Source organism: Nasonia vitripennis, chromosome 4 (assembly GCF_009193385.2).
Source record: "Nasonia vitripennis strain AsymCx chromosome 4, Nvit_psr_1.1, whole genome shotgun sequence".
NCBI lineage: Eukaryota > Metazoa > Arthropoda > Insecta > Hymenoptera > Pteromalidae > Nasonia > Nasonia vitripennis.
In genome coordinates this window covers 20,023,388-20,046,853 of record NC_045760.1, presented here as the reverse complement: position 1 = coordinate 20,046,853, position 23,466 = coordinate 20,023,388, and the positions used below count along the sequence as shown (strand labels likewise).

The following is a 23,466-nucleotide window of genomic DNA, read 5'->3' as shown; positions in this document are numbered from 1 at the left end:
TATAATTTCTATCGCTGTTTAGTATATTTTTCAAAACAACTGAGGGTAATTGGTCATTCATTTCTGGATAATTATATTGCCTGTTCTATATATTGCTCGATCAACATGAGTTCTTATCAGAATAAGTATTTAAAAAGCAAAGCTTACCGATAATGATGAATATAGCGCATGAGAAATGCATTATTTTAAATATTCCAATGCACAGTATACAGAGGATACGTAATCCAATGGAAGAAGAACGTTCATTAAATATCATTAAGCGCAAACTTCGTTTCTCCTGAATAACTATTATTGATACAAGCAGCAGCATGTATATTATGGATGCGTGAGCTTTACATCCTCGACTAAGAATAAGTGTTCAACGAATCGCTTGCTTACTGAAGCTGTGTTATTATGTTAGTATTCTCATTTTTATCAAGCTTTTGCATTCATAAGTATTATACATGCACGACGAATTGCAACAAAATATTGATTAATTATCAGCCAATAACCTTATGAAAATGATCCGAGCATATTATCTAGACATTTTTAACTATATTGGCCCGAGACCAAAAGCTTGCGTGGTAGAAAAGCGCCGATTTAATCTAGGCAGAAATCAGCTAAGAACTGTTTACTTACAAATCTTATAATAGATAAAACTGTTTGCATTCGATGTGCACAGAAATCGCCAATAAATATCATGGATTAATAATTCAACTATTATCTAGCTACAAAAGTTTTTCAAATTTCATATTTGAATATTCATTTTTCTATCTAATTATACTGCATTCATAAAGTTTGCGCTGCAAACTCGATGCAGATGACTAGGTTATTATATGTTAGTCCTGCCATGGCCATCAGATCAATAACATTGCAGAATGCATAAAGCTATGTTGTAGTATGTCTTTAAATTCGTAAATCTAATTCAAAGAGAATGGAGAGGAATCGTTATTCAAAACAACATTATTTTTCACAAATATCTCTCTTAGAACTTCGTCGCAATAAGTGGTCATTTTTAAAGATCTAAGGCTTTTTTCTCCACTTTTGTTTTGAAAATTGATATTAAACTTCCCTTTGTTGATTAGGTTTATAGGTATTGCAATCAAAAAGGTAAAAAACAGCTACAATTGATAAGCATATTATAAACATGCATTTTGCACCTCTACATGATTTGATGTACTCTGATTTTAGTAACATTTTCTGCTCCATTTTCTGTTTATATCCTCTCATATTGGGTACATGCCGTTAAACATTGGTTAGTTTTCGTTGAATTTGAGTAGTGGAGAATAGTGTTTTAAGGAGCCACCACACCAGTTATATGGATATATTAACCATGTTAAATTGACGCGCTTCTTGCTCCCAACTTTTAGAACATCGGATGTACATAGGAGTCTGAAAAAATTACCGGTTATAGTTTATGATGCCGTCTTTGCGCGGAACCGAGCTGGATAGCAGCCGAAATCATGCTCTTTTTAACCTGTCAAAGCTGGGCCAAAACAATTGATCGATCTCATCTGACCCCACAATCTCGAGATCCAAACCATCGGATGCGCTGTCGGGCGAAATTCATCATCAAAATAAATGTAAAAATAAATTACTTGATTTTATGGAATTTTTCACGGGAAGGTGCTTTGCGACCACTTCAGTATGTTTTGTACTTATTATGTTTTTTTCCGAGAAAAACTCATCTTCATTATATATTTGATTATATATTTGGATTCCAAGCTTGAGAAGCTTTCACGCACAATTTCCGTGATCGCGTTGCAATTGGTTATGATCGATTGAAGCCTAAAATTCACATCTTTTGAATGATTTTTTAACTTTTACATATATAAAAAATATAAAAAAACGATAAATAACGCCACTCTTTTTATCACATCTCAATTTATTTTGATGATGAGATTCGCTCGACAGCGCATCCGATAGTTTGGAGCTCGAGATTGCGGGGTTAGATGAGATAGATCAATTGTTTTGGCCGAGCTTTGACAGGTTAAAAAGGGCGTGACATCAAATATTTTTAATAATATCAAAAACTATAACCGGTAATTTTTTCAGACTCCTATGTACAGCCGTATTTCTAACAGTTGGGAGCAAAGAAGCGCGTCGATTTAACACGGTTAATATATCTACATAACTAGTGTGGTGGCTCCTTAAGGCACTTTTTGCGCGTTGGAACGTCGAAAAAGAAAAAAATAGCTCGGGTCCGTCTCTCAAAATTTTTTTGGACTTTTTTAGGCACATAAAGGAATGTGAACTTTTTAATATAATTTCACGTGCATAAGTATGCTTAAGAAATTTTCCGTTTTACCTCTTAGATGCCAAGGGCATACTATTGATCAATGGCTTTTTTCATTCATCTTCGATACATTCAATTCCCTATGGAATTTGAACTACTCCGTGAAAAAATAAGTATTTCAAAATCGTGAAAGCGCAAGATTTTTCTTTTTCGGGGCATCCAGTAAGGCGATAATAATATAGATCTGGTAGGTGTCTGCTAGATCTTTAAGAATAACATTTTTTTCTTGTTAACCATAGATTTGCACATATGATATGCTAATCTATTTTACTTGATAGAAGAAAGTTATTCATTACATACAAATAACAGTGATGAAAAATAAGAGAAACGAAATTTTGTGGAACTAATTGAATCATATCACATCAGTAATTAGTTAGACATATGAACTTCTTATCTGAGTTATTGCTAGTATATGAATTGCAAACTTTTGGCAGTCTAAGCAGGGTGAAACACGTACTCGTTACATTATTTTTATTTGATTACGCACTATAAAATATTATGCAGTCCTATGAAATCAGAACTAATGTTTTTATAGTTTAATATTTACAATAATTACCTTATTACATTACAATATGTTTATTTTATTTTACTTTCATTTTAATTAAATAGCGTACACAGTATGTAAACCCTTATTTTTATTTTACTATTAAATCATAGGTAGAAATGAATATTATATAAAATATATACTTTTTGCAATGTATATTATCTGAGAATTAAAAGACAATGGAAAAATAAGATGTACAAATGTTCGCGGAAACATAAGAAAACAAAGTGACCGATTTATTATTCCATTTATTTTTTATGCAAATAACGACTAACGATTAAATGTCTTTAAACGTAAGCTTTACTTCTAAAAGATTACTGATAATTATTATATACCATATCTTACGTTCTTTCATCATGCATACATAATGCTCATTATGAATGAATGATTAAAAAATAATGATCGAGCAGGGATGCGGACTGTGCATTTTACATCTGCCTTCATTGCAGTATTCTTCATTATGAAAGTTTGCGTGGCTTTTAGACGTATTCCAGTGTAGGCTTTCAAATTTGTTTTCATCGATTTTTTATTTATCTTGGTGTCTGTATATAGTAAATAAAATAATGTATGATGAAATCTTCATCAGACCTCATAAGATCAGTTTGAAACTAATCGGCGCATGGCCAGGATATGCAAAGTTGACAGGTTTTTTCTTGGTCATCGGTTCGTCTTCAGTTCTGTTATTTTTCGCGCTCTGGAATACCATCGAAGTCTTCGGAAATCTGGAACTTCTCGTAGATAATTTGGTCAACGTCATTGGTATTATCGTTGGCTTCTTCAAGCTAACAACGCTACGAGTGAAACGCAGGTATAAATCGTATATTGTGTACCAAGGGTGTAAAGTGGGATTTTTGCCCTTGGTGCACGCCAAATTTTTTGTAACGCACCGACGTATTTTTGTGTTTTTTTTTCACGCATTAGGCGGGCTGACCTGATTATTTTTTGACACGGTAACTACGCTCTTGATTGAACATTATAGAAAAGTAAAATTTAATTTGTTTGTTTATGATAAATAAATAAAGTAAAGTTATCAAAATTACAGCTTTTATAAACAGTAGGAAGGCAAAAAGAGTGACTTGAGTCCCGATTAGTAGGTGCAAAAAACGTAATAATCGTTCGTGTTATAAAAAATTAATATTACTGAATTTTCTGAAAAAAAAAATTTTAATTGACTTGTGTATAATTATTCATAAAAGCAAAAATACCAACGCATGATTTGCTGTACTGAAATCTTTTTTTTAATCAGGAATTTGATATTCATGGTGGACACAATGTTCGAAGACTGGCAAACATCAAAAAAGACAATCGAAGAATTGAATGCAATGAAAGATCACTTTGAGCGGAGCAAATGGTTATGCAAGTCCATTATCATGCTGTACAATTCTTTAATTTTAACGTTTCTTCTCAAACCCGTTAGATCGTACATGAACGATTCTATCGAGGGTAGACAATATCTTGCACCTGTATCGTTTCCCAAATTTATAGATGCAAAGCAATCGCCTATATATGAAATTGTAATAATTGGAGAAATCGGCACAGCATTTTTCTGTATTAACAGTCATGCTCTGGTCGAAGGATTACTCGCATCTACGGTAGCAATTGTTCATAATTATAAATGATTTGGTTTAAATAAAAATCTCTGTGCTTGTATGAATTTGTATCGAATTCTTTTTAAAACATACAGGTTCTGCACGCAAGTGCAAAAATTGCTGCTGTACGCCAAGAAATAATTAGGTTTTCTAAAGTCTGCCGATCACAGAATAGCAACAAAAGACTGATAATTTCTGCTACGAGACGACTTGTTCAAGTCCATCTGAGCTGCAATGAATTTTCAGAGACTATTGTTGACATATTTGCAGTCATCTCATTTTTTAGCATTCTCTTAATGACACTGGCGCAAGTTTTCTCTGGATACATGTTTATTTTTGTACAAGATGAATATTACTCATTGTACGTGTTCATTACAGTAGCTATAAGTCATTTATTTTATTTTAAGAACATCGAAAATGGAGGAGAAACCGTGCAAACGCTTCATTACGGATTTTTAACGATTGTATTTTTGGTAAGCAGTGGATATTTTTGTATCGCTGGAGAACATTTAGCAAACCAGGTACGAAATTCCCGGAAAAATAAATGCATATTCATAACTGTCATGCGAAAACATGTCATTATTTTTAACAGAGCGAACTCCTTACAATGGAAATATACAACTGCTTTTGGAGCGAGTTTCGGATTCCCGAACAAAAAGCTATAAGGTTTATTTTGGCGCAATCTCAAAGACCAGTTCGTTTGACGCTTGGAAAGTTTGATGAATTGAATCTTGTATATTTAACTAAGGTAACAACTTTAAAGTGGTGATTTCGAAATTATTCTTTAATCGATTTCTGCTTCAACGATTTTTCTTTCCAGATCATAAAAACCTCATTTTCTTATCTTTCATTAGTTCGTCGAGTGCGCTAAAATGTATTAACTTTCAAAGGCTGATGATGTTTAATGTTGGTAAATGTCATGATCTGAACTACTTAAATGGCATCAAACATTTGAGTATTGTGATCTATCTGTTTCTATGTGAGGATCAAAACACATTCCATTATCTGACTATGTTCGTCAATAAATAATGTATTTTAGCATTAATCTCTTAGTAGCGAACGTGGCTCGGGGGGTCTTACTCTCTAACTATGTGGTGACCTACCCAGTCCAAACATGCAACAGAGCGACACACATACGCTGTCAGCTCAAAAAGAGTTTAAATTAGTGGGCGCATACTACCTATTTGAGGATTACATGAAAACAATGTGGATCCCACACGTGGTGTTACATATAATTCATAATTATTGCATATTCTCTCTAAAATCGTTAGAGTGAAAAATCACTCTTAATTCCGCCAAAATTGAGTCAACTGTTTGCTCGAGTCATAATTTGACTCGAATATAGTCATTTTTTAAAAGTGAGCTTATGTTCATGATTTTACTCTTCATTTTACTCTATTTAATATTCTCTCTAAAATCGTTAGAGTGAAAAATCACTCTTAATTCCGCCAAAATTGAGTCAACTTTTTGCGCGAGTCATAATTTGACTCGAATATAGTCATTTTTTAAAAGTGAGCTTATGTTCATGATTTTACTCTTTTTTCAAGTGAAATAATTACTTTATTGGAGTGACATTTGACTCTATTCGAGTGAAATTTTCACTCGAACGCAAGTGACTCAATTTTGGCGAAACTTGGAGTAATATAGGCGATTTTTCACTCTAACGATTTTAGATAATATATCGTCGCTCTCCCTACGAAGAGTAGCACTGTTTAAATTTCCCGTCATAAGTAGCACAACTCATTTGACGCACTCTAGACTAGCACAACTCAAAATTTCCCGCAAAGACTAGCACAACTTGCGCATTTGCCGCGAAAATTAGCACAACTCAAACTTTAAACATAACGAATTTCTATAAAAATATCCCGATTTTTGCGAAAATGTCCCTAATGAACATTTTTAAATGTTTACAATTTACAACTTTTACCGAATTTAAAATTGTTTTCACAAATAGAAAAATGTATAAGAACACTTTCTTCTTAAATTTTTACAAGGAATCTCAAAAAAATATTTTTTAGTACGGAAAAATGAAAATTTTGCAACAATTTTCCGGAAAATTGTTTGTAACAAATAACCTGCCATTTTTGTACACTCCACCCTCGAAATTCGGATTCAGCAGGCAAACATACATTAGAAAAGCTAGGTGGAGTCGTTCCGTTTGAAAAGGCTACAGGATCCTAGCTGACTGCCGCGCTAACAGGCACTTTTTAATTTTTGCTGCTTTTTAATCATGGGTGTCCATACCGCAATTTAAGTCAAAATTGAAAAACTTTGTTTTTTGTTTTTGACTTCAACTTCTTATATATTCTCCATTTTCTCTTTAAGTATCGTTTTCTATTGTAAAATTCTTTGTAAAGGGCTTCAGCCCGTTTAATATCAATAAATAAATACCTTGCCACGGTGCCTTTTGCACGTCGCGTGAAGGCGAGTTAGCTGAACGCGGAGAACCACTAGCGACAGCTAAGTAATTAATAATTAATAATATACTCTTCTAATTTAGTTCAGTTACTTTCCATCTATGTGGTTTGGTCCGAAAAAACTTACACATTTATGCAGAAAGTAGTAGTACAAAAAATCTTTACGTTTCCTTTTGAAACGATTGACTAAAGGAATCACAGCGAATCTTTGTAATTATAGTATGAAATCGACACACATAATACACATATAGCTTGGTTTAAAAAATAGCTGTTATTCATAACAAATGTCTTATTACACTAATGATAATAAACAAATAGAATATTTTTTTATAAATATTTACTTTTTTTTTACATGGCATTTGGAACTCGAAAGTTCATCGCCTCATCTACGCAAGCCTTCTATGCTGCCCTATCTTGTGTCAACCCCATCCAAGATGTACCTCTCCGATCGACACCCACCCGTCCTATTTCTACTAAATCCGCTTTTACGTTGTCCTCCCATCTACGTCTAGGTCTACCTAGAGGTCGCGTTACCATCGGCCTGCCCTTCATGACACGCGCTGCCGTACGGTCGTCTCCCATTCTCGCTACGTGCCCTGCCCATCCCAATCTGCGCGATTTTATTATTCTGTTAATATTTGGTGACGCGTACAGATTGTGTAACTCATCATTGTGTAGTCTCCTCCATTCCCCGGTTTCCTCATCTTTCTGCGACCCGTATATTTTTCGCAAGACTTTATTTTCAAATACCCTAAAACGGTTGTCCGCCTGCTTAGTGAGAGCCCACGTTTCGCACCCGTACAGAACCACCGGCAGTATTATTGTCCTGTATATTCTTATTTTAACGTTTTTAGCCTCGACTTAAGTAAATTACTCATGGCGTAGAAGCAAGCATTACCCGAATGGAGTCGCTTATTTATTTCGACATTAATCTCGTTTCTATCATTTATGGTCGTACCCAGATACCTGAATTCGCTAACCTTTTCAAAAGTAAAATTCCCAACTCTGAGATCTTCCTCCCCTCTGCAGATGCCTAGCTTATCCACAATCATGTACTTTGTTTTTGATTCACTCACTTCTAATCCTGTATACTCCACCGCTTTTATGAAGATTTCCGCGTTTCTTGCTACCGTTTCCCTACCTAACCTGCATTTTTCTAACGGCGTACTCTAACGTTAAGTTGAACATCCCCTTGTTTTAAACCATCGCGTATCGTGAAGGGTTCTGATACATTACCGCCTACTCGGACCTTTCCCGTGCTTCCGTTCAGACATATTTGAATTAATCTCACGAGTTTTTTCGGTACACCGAGAAGTACTAGAAATTGATACATTTTGCTTCGCTTAATAGAGTCGTACGCTTTTTTAAAATCTATAAATAGTTGGTGTATGGTTTCGCAAAATTCCCACTTTTTCTCTAACAACTGTCTTATGGTAAACATTTGATCGCTCGTCGATCTGTTGCGCCGAAATCCGCACTGATAATCTCCTACTATATCTTCCGCGAATGGAGTGAGTCTAGCTTGTATTACATTTGACAGAACTTTGTAGCACGTTGCTAAAAGTGAAATACCCCTATAGTTATTGCAGTCTGTCTTATCCCCCTTTTTAATAATCGGTATAATGATAGATTCCTTCCAATTTTCGGGTATTGTTTCATTTTTCCAGATGGCACATACTAGTTTATAGATTTTGAAAGTGAGCTCGACGCCCCCATATTTGAGTAACTCAGCTGGTATAGAGTCATTTCCCGCGGCTTTATTGTTTTTTAGTTTTTTAATCGCGGCCTCTACTTCTTGGTAGTTCGGTTCCTCCACGTGGGAATCAGCAGTGTGAATTTCGTCCCCTAATTCTTCGCTATTTTCGTGCACGTTTAATAATTTATCGAAATAATTTTTCCACAGCGACAGTAATTCGTTGTCATTTGTTACGAGGTCCTCGTTTTCGTCCTTCATCAATTGCGCTCTACTCCTAAAACCCTTTCTGATGGCGTTAATCCCTCTGTACATTTCGCGGGGGTTATTTTCCTTACTGTTAGTTTCTATTCTCCTAATAAGATTCTTTTGATACTCCCGCTTCTTATTTCTGTTGATCGCGCTCGTCTGTTTCCTTACGTTAGAATACTCTTCTACGGTCTTATCGCTTCTACTTTGTAAGCTATCTAATTTAGCCTTTTTGCGCCTTTCAAACCAGAGTTCGCACTCTTCGTCAAACCATGGTTTGCTCTTTGGCTTTTTCTTTTTACCCAGTACTTTGTTCGCGGCCTCTTTTACCGTTTTTTCGATGTCCCCCCATAAGCTATTCGGTTCGTCATTCCCCTCCGGCGATGTGTTTGCTTCATCAAGTGCCTGAAACCTGTTATTAATTTCTATCTGGTACCTAATTCGCTCTGTTCTATCTCGTAGTTTCTCAATATCGAAGCTTTCTACCTTGTTTGCTCGCTTACTATTTTGATTCGCTACTAGTCTAGCTCTTAATTTGGCTACTACTAGGAAGTGGTCCGAGTCGCTATCTGCCCCTCTGTAAGCCCTTACGTCAAGAACATTAGTATGACGTCTTTTTTCAACGAGGAAATGATCAATTTGGTTTCAAGATCTTTTGCCGCCGCGAAATTTATGACCCTAATACCGTTATCATTGCTGGTTTCGTGTAGGCTTTCCTTACCTATAGTAGGCCTAAACATTTCCTCCCTACCTATTTTAGCATTGAAATCGCCTAATACTATTCTTGTGTCGTAAGACGCGAACTGGTTGATTACCTGCTCTAAAGTTTCGTAATAGAGATCCTTAGCTTCTTCTTCTTTGTCCTCCGTAGGACAGTGTACATTAATAAATACATATCTATACCATTCCCCTTCGATAATGATGTACGAGGCCTATCATTGACGGATTTGAAACTTTTAACCGAATGTATGATGCTTTTGCTTACGAGAAATCCGGTGCCTAGAGATCCCCCATTCCCGGCTCCATACAGGTACGTGAAGTTACCCGATGCTAGTACTCCGCCATCTGGCCACCGCGATTCCTGTATTGCTACCAAATCTAGATTGTACCTATCAGCTTCCTTTACGAGTTCTTTAAACGCACCTGCTCTGTATAGACTGCGAACATTACAAGTTCCGACCCTTAAGTCCCTTTTGGTTCGGATTTGATTTTTTTGAGCCATGATGTTATGTTAAACCCGCGCGCTTCGGATCCTGTTCCGATCGCAGGTGAGTCCACCGTTCTAGAGGTGATAACCCCCATACCTCTCTAGAACTAAGTATGAGAGCTTTCCGACTTTGACGAGGACAGTGTCAATTCGTCGTCAGACACACTACGGTTTCATTCTCGTATCCTAACGCCCCCCTGCAAGGCAGCGCGCCTTCGCTGGCATCGTTACCGCGTAAGACCAGGTGACGAATCATTCTACACATCCCCTTTCGGGGCAGTTGTCATCGCTCCCGCATCCTCCTCGGCAGCAGGATTTTTGCCCATTTTTGTAATGTGTGATGAAAGAGATAGATTGAGAGATAAGAGATAATGTGAAGTGTTTTTGTTGTTGTGGTGCTTGCGTAGTGTTTCTAGATGAATGCGTTCGACAGTGTGGGCTCATCACACCCACGCCTGTTCCTATCGGCTGTCCGCGGCTGCTTATTCAATTTATTCGCAGCTAACCTCTTTCTCAGGGGCTGTTCCTCTATCTGCAACCTAAGGACGCGCTGTGTAGTGGTCATAGGCACCCACCCGTCCGATCTGGACGACAACGCCCAAGACCCGCTTAGGGTAGCGGCATTGTAACAGTTATAAATATTTATTATAAAGAAAAATACAATAATCTCATATTGTACAATAAGTTCAAGCGTATAATATAGTACATTATAGATATAGTAATTACAAATTTTTGTATCTGATATATGTATTAATTAGAAAACTATCAATAAAAATGTAAAGCGTACGTGGACACACCAGTGTAAAACTCGTATCCGCGCGACTTTAATTTTAATCGATATTTATACGTATAATAAAATATTATGCGCTCCTACAATAATGTGCACATTGATGATGATGTATATGTAACAGTCGTGTGCTATGTAATCATTTGGTTTTGCTTTAATTATTACCGTGTACACAACATTTACATGAATATTTGTTATCTTACAATAGTATAGTTGGAAACAAATGTAATGTACTGTTAGTAAAAAATCCAAGCACTGAGAAACAATGGATTGAAGAATAATATATGCGTTCTCATCAAAATACGCGTAAGTAAGGGGCCGATTTATAATTCTGTTCATTTTTTATGCAAATACCGACCAACGATTAAGTGTCTTCGAACATAAGCTTTTCTCCTAAAAGATTACTGATAATTATATGTACCATATGATAATTATATGTCTTGTGTTCTTTCATCGCGCATACATTAAAAAAATAATAGTCGAAGCCGGGATGCGCATTTCACCTCTACCTTCGTTTCAGTGTACTTCACTATCAGAGCTTACGCAGTATTCGGATGTACATTGCTGTATAAGCTTCGGAAACTAATTTTTATCGATTCTTCTTCACTCTCGATGTGTTTGTACTGTACATAATATACAGAATAATGGATGATGAAATTTTTATCAGGCCTTATCAGATCAGTTTGAAACTAGTCGGCGCATGGCCAGGATGTGCAAAGTTGTCTGGTTTTTTCTTCGTCACCGGCTGGTCATCGATTTTGCTGTTTTTCGCGCTCTGGAATACCACCGAAGTCTACGAAAATTTGGATTTTCTAGTGGATAATTTGGTCAATGTCATTGCTGTTGTCGTTGGGTTACTAAAGCTGACAACGTTAAGAGTAAAACGCAGGTACAGAAAAATTTATATCAGAGTAACATTTTCCAAAATATGGTTCTTTCAATTTCTCATGCGGATAATAATTATTAACTGAGTATAAACATCGATATTCATTTGTTCTGGAAAGTATTTTTTTATTCAGGACCCTGATGACGATACTAAACAAAATGTTAGAAGACTGGCAAACGATGAAAATGATCGAAGAATTCAAAGCCATGACAGATAACTTCGAGCGGTCTAAATGGATATGCAAGTCCATTGTCATGCTGTACAACTCTTTAATTTTAACGTTTCTACTCAAACCCGCTATATCTTACATGAATGATTCTGTCGAGCATAGAGAATATCTAGCACCTGTATCGTTTCCTAAATTCATGGATGCGAAGCAATCGCCTATGTATGAAATTATAACTGCCGGAGAAATCGTTACGACATTCCTTTGCTTAAATAGTCACGCTTTGATCGAAGGTTTACTTGCATCATCGGTATAGATTTTTTGTAATCATAAAATTTTTGTTTTTTCTATGCACCGTGTGTTGTTTTTCAGGTTTCACAGCGTTTCACATAAAATTTTACAGGTTTTACACGCGTGTTCGAAAGTTGATGCTGTACGCCAAGAAATAGTCAAGTTTTCCGACGTCTGCCGAACGCAAAGTGGCGATAAAATGCTGAAATTGACAGCGATAAGACGATTGGTTAACGTGCATGTCAACTGCGACGAATTTTCAGAGAATGTCGAGAACATTTTTACAGTCATCTCGTTCTTTCACATCTCTCTTCTGACGCTAATGCAAGTTTTGTCCGGATACATGTTTATTTTAGTAAGACAAGTATTAGTTATAGTATATGCATATACCTCATTACGGCAGTTATACCTATACTTGCTTTATTTTAAGAACCTCGAGGAAGGAGGGGAAATTCTTCAAACCCTTCATCACGGGCTTATAATAATAGTGATTTTGGTAAGCTGCGGATATTATTGTATCGCTGGAGAATATTTGACGAATCAGGTAAGGGATTTTATACCGCTCAAACTTCACACAAAAGAAATCCATACTACACAAAATAAACTATCCACACATGTATTATTCTTCATGCATAAAAATGGTTCACAAATACTTACTGCACGAAACTTTTACACAAGTTTTTGATTATTTTATTATACCGCACAACTTTATTCACAATCCTGAATACGTGACCAATTTTCATAGATTGTTAATGCTACAATAGATTATAATATACGATTGTGTAGAGTTTTGCGGTGTAATAAATTAATCAACGAATGTAGGAAAATTCTGTGCAGTAAATATTTGCTTACGATATTAATATGTAGAGAATATATGTGTACAGTTTAGTTTGCAGGATTTTTTGTGCAGAGCTTGCAGTCTCTAGAATTAGAAAAAAAGTGTAGTAATATTATGCTTAAATGTCTCATTATTATTAATAGAATGAGCTACTTAATGTAGAAATATACAACTGCTTTTGGACTGAGTTTCCAGTTCCTCAACAAAAAGCTATCAAGTTTATTCTGGCCAAATCGCAAAGACCGGTTCGTTTGACGTTTGGAAAGTTTGATCAATTGAATCTTTTATGCCTAACTAAAGTAATAATTAACAGACTATAATAATTTCAAAGCTTCCTTTGATCGATTCGGGTTTTAATCGTACGTGTTTTTTTCAGATCATAAAAACCTCATTTTCTTATCTTTCGCTAGTTCGCCAAGTCCATTAGAAAATTTTAAACTGTATATAAGATTGTAAATTTGATGGTATTTCATCTGTCAGTAATTGTTTTAACCTGTTATATGCCAAAATTACTGAAATTTCGCCACTATATGCACTATAAAGTTATGCAATACCTCTTGTTATAAAACCTACACTAAACTGGAATGCAACGTTTTACACTCCAATGAACTCGAGATAAATGTAAAAACAAAATTCAGTAACAGTTAACAATTTGATATTACATTGCTTGTACGATGAGATACCTGAGAATAACTTTCATATTCAGCGATTGTAAGAACACTTAGACAAACACATTATTTTGACAAATTGATCGTAGTAAATGTCAATGTACTTGCACGTTATGGTAAATAAACAAGAAGCAAACAACAAAAAATTCAATCCCAGTACCTACATAAAATAAGAGATTCTATAAAAAGCTCCACATTTTACAGAAACAGTTCAGTCAACAAAGCATTTATTTTAACTAATACAAATCTGTGGCTGGCAGGCAAAATTACATAAGTCCAATTTTCGTGAAAATCGAAATAACTGTGGATTTCATATCTTCAAACAATGTCTTTTCATGAAAAATGCCGGGAGTTGCTGAAAGGTTGCTCTAAAGCTGTAATACACCCAAGAAATAAATCCATAAGTTCGGTTTTCCGATTTTGTTCCCGACATAACGACATCAGTCCATTTCAAAATCAGTTTTTTAAGGATATTAGCTTCTCTACTTGTTTTTGGTGATTTAAAACACAATATTGCTATCTATCAATATTGGCAATCTAGCCCATTTCCAGACATTCCATAAAGATTATTTTAGAAAAACAACCAATAATCGATCTGAATTCAGTAAATACTCTGTAAAAAAAGAATAATAGACTTATGTTCTTTAGTTTTGTCAGTTATGGACTGGTAGGCTGGAAGTGCAATTTTCGAACTATTTTGAAGCTCATTTGACTAACGCTGTATATGACTGGTGTGCCGATTGCTTCGCAATAAGTCTTGCAATGCGCATTGTGAATAAGTCTAGAGTTCCCGGAATGAAGACATAACTCGATTCTTCACGGAGTAAAAAAAATGTTGAATCTACCGAAGCGACTTCAGTAGGATCTACTTGAGTAAAATATGTGCGAGAATAGACTCGCACAGCACAAAATTTCCGAGCGAGAAAAGTGGGGGAAGCGCAGCAGTGGCGGTGGGCGGGGCTAGACGAATTTGGGCCCTTCTGCGCATTCGATGAGTGTCTACCGCGCAGGACTTTCTTTACCTAAGTCGTCAAGTAGATTCTACTGAAGTTTTGAGTAGCCTCAACGTTTTTTTTTCTCCGTGTTCTGCAAAATTGCACGAAGCAGCTAATATATAAGCCGGGGCCTTATTGTCTAAGCGTGTTGAACGGTATACGACAGCTAAGACACGAGATAGCGACACATCAAGTATCGACAGATATAAAGAATTGCGCATGCCCTTATACGTTTGAGCCAATGTTTTTACCGCGCTGCACATTGCTCTGAAAAACGGAGACGAGAAAATCGTCAAAATATAAAAAATTAACCAATCTTAACCAATAATTAAACAATCTATCTAAAATCAAGCGCATGCGCATTATCATCATCTGACCGTCTCTATATCGTATGTCGCTGTCTTGACTACATCACTAGACACGCTTAGACAATAAGGCCCCCGGTCATATTAGGTATGTACGCTGAATGTGTGAAATAACCTGTACTGTATCGCGGCCTATCTGGTTTGTTCCGATCTAACGTATGAGTCTGAACATTATAAAGCCGCTTTTTCTGAAAAATGCGAAAAGTGGACTTATGTCATTCTGCCTGTCAGCCACAGATATAAAGTACTGAGAAAAAAATAAAGCTGCAGTTGCGGAGATCTCTCATTTAGTTTCAGCTGTAAAGACTACGGCACTTGCTGCTGAAGTTTCAGAATCATAGGTTGTTTCGCGCCCAAGCTCGGGTCAAATGGAGAAAAGCGCAACGGTACTGAAGCAAACTTCTGATATATTATTGAAATTTAACTGAAATTTTGGAAGAAGGTGTTAAAAAATATGCACATACTCTGCGTTGTTCTAGACTTAAGTTAGTTTGAAAATTATCTATACCATATTATCGCTTTTCTACAACGACGCACACGTGTTCCTTCCCATTTTGAACTTACACAGTGCAATTTCAGCAATAGTGTGGGAGATGCAATCGCACATACAAGACAAAATCGCAAAGTTACTCCACTAAAAGTAGACAGAAAATTACGAGAAAAATTGTTTATTTTACTTGGCTTTCCCACGGACTTCTATTTGAATATTCGATCTTCTCAGGCTCGTGCATATTTGATGACTCGAAAGGCCAAATAAAAACTAATTAAGTGCAACATCTCTGGAATCGCTTTGTTCTTGTACACGCTCGTGGTACATTATTTTATGTAGAATAATGCAGTCGTTTTTTTATACCCAACTAATCAATTAAATGAAACACCTTGAATATGAAAATTGTTTTCGCGTCGCACTGCACGCCTTGCTTTCGCCAGAAATAGATGAATTTCTCTCCGACGAGAAAAGAAATAAATTTGTACTTATAACATATAATAAAAACTATATTATACAAAAATCACGATTTAGTTCCCCCCTGTAATGCAAATGAAGTTTAGCTTTCAATATCTGTTGGCGAGTCTTCGCGCCGCTTGCCGTCTATAATAGACTACAGGGCTAATCTAGCGCCACCATGCGGGCAGCGCTAGGTATTCACGCGTGCTCTGCAAAGTACTCTCTCTCCTGCCGACCGCTCTCGAAGCAACAGCTCCGTCGCCCGAGTTATACATCAGAGGAAAATAAATAGAGAGTTATAACAGAATATTAGTGCCTAGTTTAATTACGAGTTCTCCTCACCAACCATCCAACTAGGATTAATCTAACAGGTTGTGGGCCAGCTCGCTGGAATAGAGGAAGAACCGAGAAGAAGACGACTCAGATGTTTTTATTTTTATCTTTGTTCAGAGGAAAACAAATTAGACGTATCAGAGGTCTAGAGGACAAATTTCAGAAGAAAACGTAAGTACAAGCTTTTGTAAGGTGTAGTCAGAGTAGTAATCAGATATAGCAAAAGAAAGTTTAATTTTTGATCGGTTTCGGGAGTGTGTTGTGTTACCACATCGACAAGAAAAATGAGAGTTGCGTAAAGAATAATTCCAGTTATATCGTTCTCACTCCTATTCAGAATGTCAGAGTTATTTGAGTAAATCAAAAAGCTTCAATTTTTTGTTGGCTTAGTAGTGTTCAGATGCACTCGAATAAATTTTAAAAACACGCCTTGATAGAAATTTCAATGAAACGGCGGTGCAGTGAATTTGAATTTCTATAAAATTTAAAATTATCAAAAGATAATTACACTTTCTTTCGTGATTTCTTGGACGACATACGCGTGTGCGATCGCCCCCTCGCAAATTATTAAGTGAATTGCGTTCGTTTACTTAGACTGGGAGGGAGCACGTGTGTGGCGTCCGGGAGGCACGGTGCTAGTGCTTGATTTTCAAGCTTGGTTTGACTTGCAGTGCGGTCTAACTTGGCAGAAATCAAAGAAAACTGTCAGAGTGAGCATTCTAACTTTATTTCAGAGGAAAAGAACATCAGAAGCGTTATGTCTGATTGGAGTCTTTCAGACCCAGGGTGGCCAACGAAGGCAACGAAAATCAAGTGGACGATCATTTGAATATCCACCAAGGTACAAAGTGTTTTTAAATCAGAATATAAACAATTAATTCAGAATCAGAAGTTAGGCCTAAAATTCAGAGTTCAAATAATAAATAAAAATTGAATGCTAATCAGAGAAATTGTTTATAATACAGATTCAGATATAGAAGGGTATACACCCCCGGGTACACCCCCAAAAAGAGATATGGAGGGAAAGTCTCAACCCACTGACTCACAAATGGAGTGGAGAATGGATAATCTGGAGAATGCCCTCGAGAGACACTCCGATATACTCGACAATCATGCTGAAATAATCAGAGATCAAACAGTAGCCATACTCGATATGAAGAAAAATATTGACAACCTAAACACCGTCATACAGAAACTCACAGAACAAATAGGAAAATTAACTTCAGAGGTAATTATCCACCCTGCCAGTTCCACACTCAGAGACATAAGTGAGACAGAGTTTAGTAACAATATCAATTCAACAAACTTATCAGACGGAACAAGCGCATTAGGCGACCTCAGCAGAGCTTGTAATGAACTCAGACGATCTATTGCCCTAAACGCAACTAATTCAAAAATAAACATAAAGAGAAATTATAAATTAACAAAAAAAGTACCACTTAACATTTGGTTAGACAATATAAATGCTGAATTAAAAGCTAATAATCTTGCAGACATACTTGACGATTCTCAACAATCAGACGTTTCAGAGACAGTAATAGAAAGACAAAACAGAAAAGACCAAGTCAGAGACATTCTAATAAGTCGCGTAGATGATTATTACCATAATAAGATTTTACAAATAAAAGACCCATTAGAAATAGTCATTAAAATCAAAGAGTTCAGACGAGCAGAGGCCAATGTTACCGATTCTTCAGTCAGAGAAAAATTATATAGTCTCAAAATGAACAATAGAGAATCAGTAAACGAATTTTGCGATCGTTTTGACTCTATTATCAGAGATTTTGAAAATTGTATGACCAAAACACCTCTGACGGAGGAAGAGATAAGATCGGCCTTCTTTCAAGCTGTTAGTATAAAATTTAAAGAAATCAGATCGGCCAATATTATCAGACTTCAAGCAACCAAATCAGAGATGAGCCTTGATGACATAAAAACTTTGATACTACAGCTGGAATCAGACAGACGCAAATCAGACGGTCAGCCTTCAGACGACAGGCAAAAAATTGCAGCTAAACAGGCGATAATCACAGACAAGTGTTATCGCTGCAATAAGGTGGGACACAGAGCAGCCTTTTGTCCTCTTAAAGAGTACAATCTATGGTACTGCTTTTATTGCCAGGCTGTAGCTCCACACAAAGGGGATGATTGTCCAAATAAGGACAATCCCAAAGATGGGTATGTAAAATCTTATACATATAACAACACAAACACACTACACAAACACAACAGTAATAACTTCAAAGGTAGAGGTAACAGAGGAAGGGGTGGTTATAATAATGTCAGAGGTAGAGGAAATAATGTAAGAAGGGGATCTTTCAAACGCAAGGTCGATATACAAACACCAGGCCGAAATCAGAAGAAGGGATACAAGGTCAAAGCGATGCTAACAGGTAACAACACACATATAATTAATAAAACACCTACAAAACTAGTACTTATTGCGGACTCTGGCGCAACAGAGCATATAGTAAATAAGAGCATAATTTTAAGTAACTTCAGAAAAAGTTCAGGCGAATATATCAGAAGTGCAAATAAAAATAAATCTGCAAACATCTCTATAGACGGCAAAGGAGATTTAATTTTAAAATCAGAATCAAATGAGAATAACAAAATAATTTTGACAAATGTAATTTCTGCCAAAAATATTTCAGACAATCTGATCTCTCTCAGACGTTTTGCAGACGTAGGTTTGAGTACTTATTTGGATAATAAAATACTTAAAATCTACGATAAAAATTCAGACGAAGAGTATTTAGCTGGGACGTATGAAAAGCCAATCTGGATAATTTCTTTAAACGTAGCAAAACATGAACAATCAGATGAGCAACACGAATGAAGTCTACGATAAGTATTCATGCACGGCTAACATAGTCTCGGTAGACGAGTTCTTGCAGCAATCTCAGTCAGATATCAAGGATCTTGAGGATCAAAACGAATCAGATGAAACTAACGCATCAGAGGGAACTCAGATGAATCCGACTGAGATTGGGAGGGAGAAGCAGCAATAACGAACTGTACAAGAATCAAATTCATCTAGTCAGAGAGAAGTTTGTGATACAAACTTAGATGAACAAATTCTGAACAGGAAAATCCTAAACATAGACGACTCGTCAGAAGAAATGCTGAAATATTTACAAAACAATGTGGACAACAAATCAGATAGACAAGAAAAGAAGCTGAACGAAGGAATGCTCTGGCATATCAAATTAGGTCACGCTTCTCTGCAATATTTACTATTGCTACAAAAGTCAGAAGATAAACTCAGAAGGTAAAATTCGACAAGTCCATTACAGACTGCGAAGTTTGTGTCCTAGCAAAAATGGAAAACCTGTCGTTCTCAGAAGTTAGAGTCAGAGCAACAAGGCCATTAGAAAGGATACACACAGACACAATGGGACCAATTAAACCAGTCTCGTATCCTGGGGAAAATAAATTCATAATAGGATTTATTGATGATTACACCAGATTTGCCAAAGCATACTCTACTAAACACAAAAGTGAAGCTGGAGATTGCTTAGAAAAATTCTTGGTAACTACAAGAAATTTACTGGGCAAAGAAGAAAAAGTGTGTTTCATCCGAACGGACAATGGCACTGAATTTACTGGAGGTAAATTTTCAGAAGTTATGGAAAAGGAGAAAATTGAAGGAGAGTTCGCACCTCCTTACACTCCACAACATAACGGAACCGCTGAAAGGTTTAACAAAACCATACAGTGGAAAATCAGAGCGCTCATGATAGACTCTGGTCTACCCAAGAGCATGTGGATACTCGCTTTGGAAGTGGCGGTCCATATCTATAATAGAACTCCACACAAAGGAATCGATTCAGAGATACCAATCAAGAAAATGGTTCCAAATGGAAACATGCATCTAGACAAAATCAGACGTTTCGGATGTTTGGCCTATGCCAAAATACCGAATGCGACGAACAAGTTTTCAGACAGAGCAATCCGTACAATCATGGTTGGATATTCTCAAACTGGTTATGTTTTGTGGCACTCTGAATCTCAGAGATTCATTACATCCAGACACGTGAGATTTAATGAAAAACTGGTGTATAGGGATGTGTATAAAACTGACCTAAGAGAACAATCAGAGACACTAGAAATATCAACAGATGTTGTCAAAACACAACCAGATATACCAAAAGATTCAAAATCAGAGAAAGAGAAAAATCAGAAGAGAAAAGCAGATGACAAAAATTCAGAAGATTCAAAGGCTAAGAAACCTGAACCAGAAAAGCGACCTTGTCTAGAAAGAAAAGCCAAGACAAACAGACGAACTTGGACACATCTCAGAGAAGCAGTAGTCGAAGTAGAAAATACCAATCACGATCTGCCACAAGTATGTACTCCAACTGGAGAAACCAGAGATACACACTCAGAAGAAGATGAACTTGGACATATTTTTATAACACGAACGAACAGAGATCCTGTCAGTTATAAAGAAGCTATTGAATCAGACGACAAACATAAATGGTCAGAAGCAATAAAACAAGAGTTAAAGTCTATGGAAGACAACAATGTGTGGACAATAGTAGACAGACCCTCTCTAGACAAAGATGGCAAAAAGGCACACATCATTGATTCCAAATGGGTATTCAAAAGGAAAATCTCAGAAGACGGTCAGACGACTTACAAAGGAAGATTAGTTATCAGAGGATTCAAGGATACAAAAGAATATGAACTCAGAGAAACTTACGCACCAGTCTCAAGATTGCCAATCGTTAGAACGACTTTTGCAATCATTAATAAGTTAAATTTAACTGCTTATCAGATGGACGTCAAGACAGCATTTCTGAATGGAACGCTTGAAGATGACATATTCATGGAAATACCAGATGGTATAAAAATAGACCCATCCATTAAGAAAAATAAAGTATGTAAACTCCAAAAATCCTTGTATGGCCTCAGAATAAGTCCCAAGCGATGGAACAAACGCTTCTTAGAAGTTGCTTTGGAACTTGGACTAGAAAAGGACATAAATGAACCATGTCTGTTCACGTGGAGATTACAAAATCAGATGGTAGTATTACTGCTATATGTAGACGACATCATTCTAGCAGGCAACAATCAGACGAAACTAAAACAGATAAAAGAAAAATTATGTTCTACCTTTCAGATGAAAGACTTAGGAGAACCTAAATTATTTTTAGGCATGAAAATAACCAGAGACAGAGATCAGAAAATATTAAAACTGTCACAATCAGAGTACATAGAGAAATGTCTTGAACGTTTCAATATGAAAGATAGTAAGCCACAGAAAACACCTATGGTTACAAGACAGGTTCGAAAAAGAGAACTCATAAATTCAGAAGAAGCTCAGATAGCAACTCATGCACCGTATAGGGAAGCTATAGGAAGCTTACTATATCTGGCAGGTGCCACCAGACCTGATATTGCATTTGCAGTAAACTTTCTATCAAGAAAACAGCTGTCACCCACTGAAAGTGACTGGAAGGAAGTAAAAAGGATTTTCAGATACCTCAGAGGAACCTCAGAAATAGGTTTGATTTTCAGAGCAGAAAATGAGTATATGGAAGCAATGACAGATACTAGCTTCAGAGATTGTGAAGACTCATCTTCAACTGGAGGATATGTAATAAAATTGTATGGCGACTCAATTATGTGGAGAAGCTATAAACAAGTTTACGTATCACTCTCTACCTGCCAAGCTGAGTACTTGGCAATGAGCAATGCTTGCCAAGTACGTTGGATAAAGCTATCAGAGATATAACAGGGAAAACATGTATCCTGTTACTCTGTGGTGCGATAACAAATCTGCAGGGGACTGCACTTAGATGGAAGGAAATCACAAGTTGAAAAACTTTGATGATGATCTGGAAACAATTCAGAGAAAACTACAAATCAGAGAAAAGACAGGGAGTAAAAGTCACATGGCAGAAACACACGGAGACTACATAAAACAGTGTGTCCTAAAGGGACAAATCAGAGTTAAATGGATATCTACTACCGACAATGTGGCAGACATTATGACTAAACCTCTGCCTAATGATACTCATAAATACCTCAGAGGATAAAAAATTGAACATAGAAATTCACACTTAATTATAATTTTCAGAGTTATATATATATATATATATATATATATATATATATATATATATATATATATATATATATATATATCAGACGAATAAGAATTTTTGTACATATTTCAGATACAGGTAAACCAAGGAGAAACTAATTCAGAGTAAAGTTCAGAGAATAAAAAACGCAGACGTACAGGAGGACAAGCGCCTCGAAGGGAGGGAGTGTTGGCGAGTCTTCGCGCCGCTTGCCGTCTATAGTAGACTACAGGGCTAATCTAGCGCCACCATGCGGGCAGCGCTAGGTATTCACGCGTGCTCTGCAAAGTACTCTCTCTCCTGCCGACCGCTCTCGAAGCAACAGCTCCGTCGCCCGAGTTATACATCAGAGGAAAATAAATAGAGAGTTATAACAGAATATTAGTGCCTAGTTTAATTACGAGTTCTCCTCACCAACCATCCAACTAGGATTAATCTAACAATATCTCGCAGAATAGAGTTTGAATTACGTGATTATTAAATATTTATTTCAACTTCATTCCGCGATCAGATATTGACATATAAACTTCAAACTTTGTCAAATGATAGATAATTAGAATACGTATTAAGTACAACTATATAATTTATTGTGGTTTATCGTATAATATTATTTTTATCAGTGTTACAAGCAAATTAGATCCTTCTGCGTCATCTGCTATTAGCGTTATATAGTGTAGACAAGTAAATAAACAAGAATCAAAAGCGAAATGATTCGACGATCAAAACATAATGACTGTATCAAATTAGGGAGTCTAATCCGTATAAACAGCTCTATACACACCCTATAAAAACAGCTCGGACAACAACAAATTCCGCTCTTATCTTCTCATGCCCACATGTGTACATACCTACGTAGCAGCAAACGCATCGTCCGACATCTCGGCAACAACAACTCGTCACGCTGTGAGATTGAGAGTAAGTTGGGATCGGAAAAAAGATCGAGCGGCTCGCGCGCAATCACCCGGAAGGCGCTGACCCCTTCCCTCCTCTCCATACTTGTAATAGTCGTCACGAGATGCGCGTATACGTCCAGCGGCGCAGCGGAGAGAATACGAAAAAGCCGCGCGTCTGACTCACAGCGGCTGAGTAGGCGACGTTAACCTTGGCGAGTTCCCGCGCGCGGAC

At 36.6% G+C, this 23,466-nt stretch overlaps 3 protein-coding genes across 8 annotated transcripts; all 3 read left to right on the top strand.

Annotated features, from left to right (window-relative positions):
* Positions 1–2,986: 2,986 nt before the first annotated feature.
* Positions 2,987–6,287, top strand: Or71 (odorant receptor 71). 2 transcript variants are annotated; one of them, NM_001190769.1, is made up of 6 exons: positions 3,383–3,627; positions 4,066–4,411; positions 4,504–4,746; positions 4,816–4,929; positions 5,001–5,156; positions 5,229–5,279. In NM_001190769.1, the coding sequence occupies exons 1-6, from the start codon at positions 3,383–3,385 to the stop codon at positions 5,277–5,279; spliced, it is 1,155 nt and encodes a 384-aa protein (NP_001177698.1). The 2 variants fall into 2 exon arrangements, with proteins under 2 accessions (XP_031784302.1, NP_001177698.1); XM_031928442.1 differs by having other exon boundaries at positions 2,987–3,627; positions 4,504–4,929; positions 5,229–6,287.
* Positions 6,288–10,544: 4,257 nt separating this feature from the next.
* Positions 10,545–16,223, top strand: Or72 (odorant receptor 72). 3 transcript variants are annotated; one of them, XM_016989002.2, is made up of 6 exons: positions 10,545–11,650; positions 11,766–12,123; positions 12,217–12,459; positions 12,535–12,648; positions 13,086–13,241; positions 13,319–16,223. In XM_016989002.2, the coding sequence occupies exons 1-6, from the start codon at positions 11,406–11,408 to the stop codon at positions 13,367–13,369; spliced, it is 1,167 nt and encodes a 388-aa protein (XP_016844491.1). In that variant the 5' UTR covers positions 10,545–11,405; the 3' UTR covers positions 13,370–16,223. The 3 variants fall into 3 exon arrangements, with proteins under 3 accessions (XP_016844491.1, XP_031784271.1, NP_001177641.1); NM_001190712.1 differs by having other exon boundaries at positions 11,406–11,650; positions 11,781–12,123; positions 13,319–13,369; XM_031928411.1 differs by lacking the exon at positions 13,319–16,223 and having other exon boundaries at positions 13,086–13,310.
* Positions 16,224–16,310: 87 nt separating this feature from the next.
* Positions 16,311–22,720, top strand: LOC116417217. 3 transcript variants are annotated; one of them, XM_031929219.1, is made up of 4 exons: positions 16,311–16,420; positions 16,984–17,090; positions 17,215–18,427; positions 22,435–22,720. In XM_031929219.1, the coding sequence occupies exons 3-4, from the start codon at positions 17,265–17,267 to the stop codon at positions 22,442–22,444; spliced, it is 1,173 nt and encodes a 390-aa protein (XP_031785079.1). In that variant the 5' UTR covers positions 16,311–16,420; positions 16,984–17,090; positions 17,215–17,264; the 3' UTR covers positions 22,445–22,720. The 3 variants fall into 3 exon arrangements, with proteins under 3 accessions (XP_031785079.1, XP_031785080.1, XP_031785078.1); XM_031929220.1 differs by lacking the exons at positions 16,311–16,420; positions 16,984–17,090 and having other exon boundaries at positions 17,102–17,477; positions 18,201–18,427; XM_031929218.1 differs by lacking the exons at positions 16,311–16,420; positions 16,984–17,090 and having other exon boundaries at positions 17,102–18,427.
* The last annotated feature ends 746 nt before the right edge of the window (positions 22,721–23,466 follow it).